Source organism: Centruroides vittatus, unplaced genomic scaffold, assembly GCF_030686945.1.
Source record: "Centruroides vittatus isolate TY-2023 unplaced genomic scaffold, ASM3068694v2 scaffold_907, whole genome shotgun sequence".
In the NCBI taxonomy this organism is placed as follows: Eukaryota; Metazoa; Arthropoda; class Arachnida; order Scorpiones; family Buthidae; genus Centruroides; species Centruroides vittatus.
The window spans coordinates 1873444-1876207 of NW_027122720.1; the positions used below are offsets into that span (position 1 = coordinate 1873444).

The 2764-nt window shown below is 28.1% G+C and overlaps 1 protein-coding gene across 1 annotated transcript; it reads left to right on the forward strand.

Moving 5' to 3' along the window:
* Positions 1-455: 455 nt before the first annotated feature.
* On the forward strand, positions 456-2186 carry LOC136990385 (uncharacterized). The gene is made up of 5 exons (XM_067288776.1): positions 456-598; positions 779-1124; positions 1640-1708; positions 1893-1979; positions 2049-2186. The coding sequence occupies exons 1-5, from the start codon at positions 456-458 to the stop codon at positions 2124-2126; spliced, it is 723 nt and encodes a 240-aa protein (XP_067144877.1). The 3' UTR covers positions 2127-2186.
* Positions 2187-2764: the final 578 nt, after the last annotated feature.

Below are 2764 nucleotides of genomic sequence, written 5' to 3' on the forward strand. Positions count from 1 at the left end.
TAATGAATTTATTATATATATATATTCTCTATAATTAGTTAAAACGTTCTACAATATTAACTGATAATCAAAGTAATTAAAATCAATATATAATACTGTACAATTTAATATAAACCTGAGATTCATACACAACTTCATCGTTACAAACGTAAGGATTCGATTATAGGACAAACATCATGTATGAGGAAGAAGGGAGTTTCCGTGTTGCAAATAACTGTTCGTGTTTATTACTTTCTCCCACATTAAATTTCATGAAATTAATATCAATCCGTAATATTACGCGATGCGTACATCAAAAGGAAAATGGAAACACCTGCGTACAATTGCACCGATTTCTAATATTAAGCATCCTCCTGATTCATCACATAACGTTACATCTTATGTATTGGTTACCAAAACGATATTCAGTTTACATTTGTTCTGAATATATAAATACTTTTTCTTCGGATACTACGATGAACTATGGCTTTATCATCATTTACAGTGCTACAGTATGTGGCATTTATATTTTTCTGCTCGTCAACGAATACAATGGAAATCAGATGAATTTGATATTCGACGACATTCGTGAACTGTACATGTTACAAAGATGCCAGAAGTACTTAATAATCTTTTCTTGCGCTTTAATTATCATTATATTTATATTTCTATATATATTGTTTGGTTTAAATGTTTATTCCACGGTAGCTAAGTCTACAAATGATTTGGTGGCTACGGTTTGCTCCATTACTTTATTTTGTGCTTATTCTTTAACTAATGTTTGTGCTGTATATTGTAGTTTAATGGTCGTAATACTTTCTATTGTTATCAAGGGAAAATTCGATGTTTTGGCAAATAATATATATAATTGTCACCCCAGATCCGACGAAATCAATTATGTTCTTCGATATTTTCGTCAGAAATTTAAAGAATGCTGTCTCGGATTAGAAGAATACAATCGGATGTTTTATGGAACTCTTAGTTGCGCCTATTGTGCATCGATTTCTGTAATTTGCTTTGTTCTCTGCATTTTACTATATAAATCAGTAGACAAATATTTAAAAATTAGTTTGATATTAATTTTGTGTTTCATAATAATAATAACTTTGAGTATCATACTAGTATGTGCTCAAGTATCAATTTCGGTAAGTTTCTGTATATTTATATAATTAAATAATTAACACAACTTGCATTTAAAAACATAAAAATCCATTATTTTTGAGTATTTTTCGTAACTTATTAATTGAAAACGATTATGCATCTGTAAGAATTTCTTGTTATAAATAAAAGTCGTCCTTTCTCAAGATTAAACGTTGACATTAACACGAAGACGAGTTCAAATTAAAGAAAAAGGAACACGAATTTTGAAGAAAATCTTACTTACATAAAAATGTGAATTTCGGTATTTTTCAATGTTTACTGCTAGCTTATTTCTGTATTTTTATCTAAATAAACGAAAGAAAAATAGGAACGTTCTCTCAGAAAACGAGTAAAATGACAATGTTCCTAATTGTTTTATCAAAATATAATGCACATTACTTTGATGAGTTTATCTTCTGTTATGTATATAAATCAATAATTAGGTCTATATAATTTTTAAGCAATATTCCATTCAATTTTACTATTGTTTTTATACACCTTTTCTAATGCTCATATATAGGCTATGTCACCATTAATGGAACTGAAAAGATTTTGTACTGTTGAAATGGATAGCAACGATAGACTACAGGTAAAACAACAGGCTTGTTTTGTAAAGTTTACGGTAAAAAAATATATTGGTAGAATATTTAAATAACTTAATAAAAATATATTTTATTATAATCATTATATAATTATAGTAAAATATAGTATTTATAGTAAATATAGTATTATATAATTATAGTAAAAGATTTACGAAGTCTTAATTCTTTCAGCTGATTTCTACATTAAAATTACTGGATGGTCCTGGAATGGGCATACAATGCTTGGATTTTACTGTAACTAAATTGACTGTTACTCGAGTAAGTTTGCTTTCATTTTTATACTTTACAAACAATAAAAGAATTAACTCAACATTTTTTTTCTTGCAGATAATAGAAAGTTCCTTTTCTCTCTTGTCCAGTTTAAAAGAGGTAAATAATGGCAATAAACGGAAGAAATGCAAATGATTTACATCATTTCGTATTTGAAAACTCGATTTAAATTACTATCTTTGTCATTTAGTACTTAATAATTGTAACCTAAATTTAACAAGTTTTGTATTCCAATCAAACAAAGAAAAAAAATGTGAACCAATTTGTTTATAGTTTCGCACTGTAGAAAAAAACTTTTCGTTCACAAAATACTATTTAACTAACAAGCGTGAGTCCCGATGACGCCGCTAATGTATGTAACATATGTTATACATGATATAATCTGTATTAAATTCGTTTATTCTTTCAATGCGATTTGTATTTGTTTCCGTTAGAGTTAAGTAATTACACGTTACACTTATCTTACGTAAGACTGTGCTTATGCTACTCATCCACCATTTTACCCTTCCGTAAAGGTCTATAACGTGTCGCACACACCTTAAATTATTTATCACACATATCTTCCATGGACACCAGAAAGTTACAATATTTTATTAATTACGTACAAAGCAGTGACGTAAGAAGTTTGATTCGCTACGCAACTATTCAAAACAAAAATAAATCGTTTTGTTACCATCGCAATTATGTTTTGGTTACAGTCTTCTGTATCAAAATTTGTTTGTTGAATAAACTGGACTTTTTGTACGCTCCTTCCAAAGCATTAAGTATAAAGT

Excerpts from the sequence above, each read along its gene's own strand:
- LOC136990385 (XM_067288776.1), top strand. The coding sequence starts at position 456 with ATGAACTATGGCTTTATCATCATTTACAGTGCTACAGTATGTGGCATT. Across the intron at positions 599-778 it reads ATGTTACAAAGATGCCAGAA|TTTAATGGTCGTAATACTTT; the intron begins GTACTTAATAAT and ends TGTATATTGTAG. Across the intron at positions 1,980-2,048 it reads CTAAATTGACTGTTACTCGA|ATAATAGAAAGTTCCTTTTC; the intron begins GTAAGTTTGCTT and ends TTTTTCTTGCAG.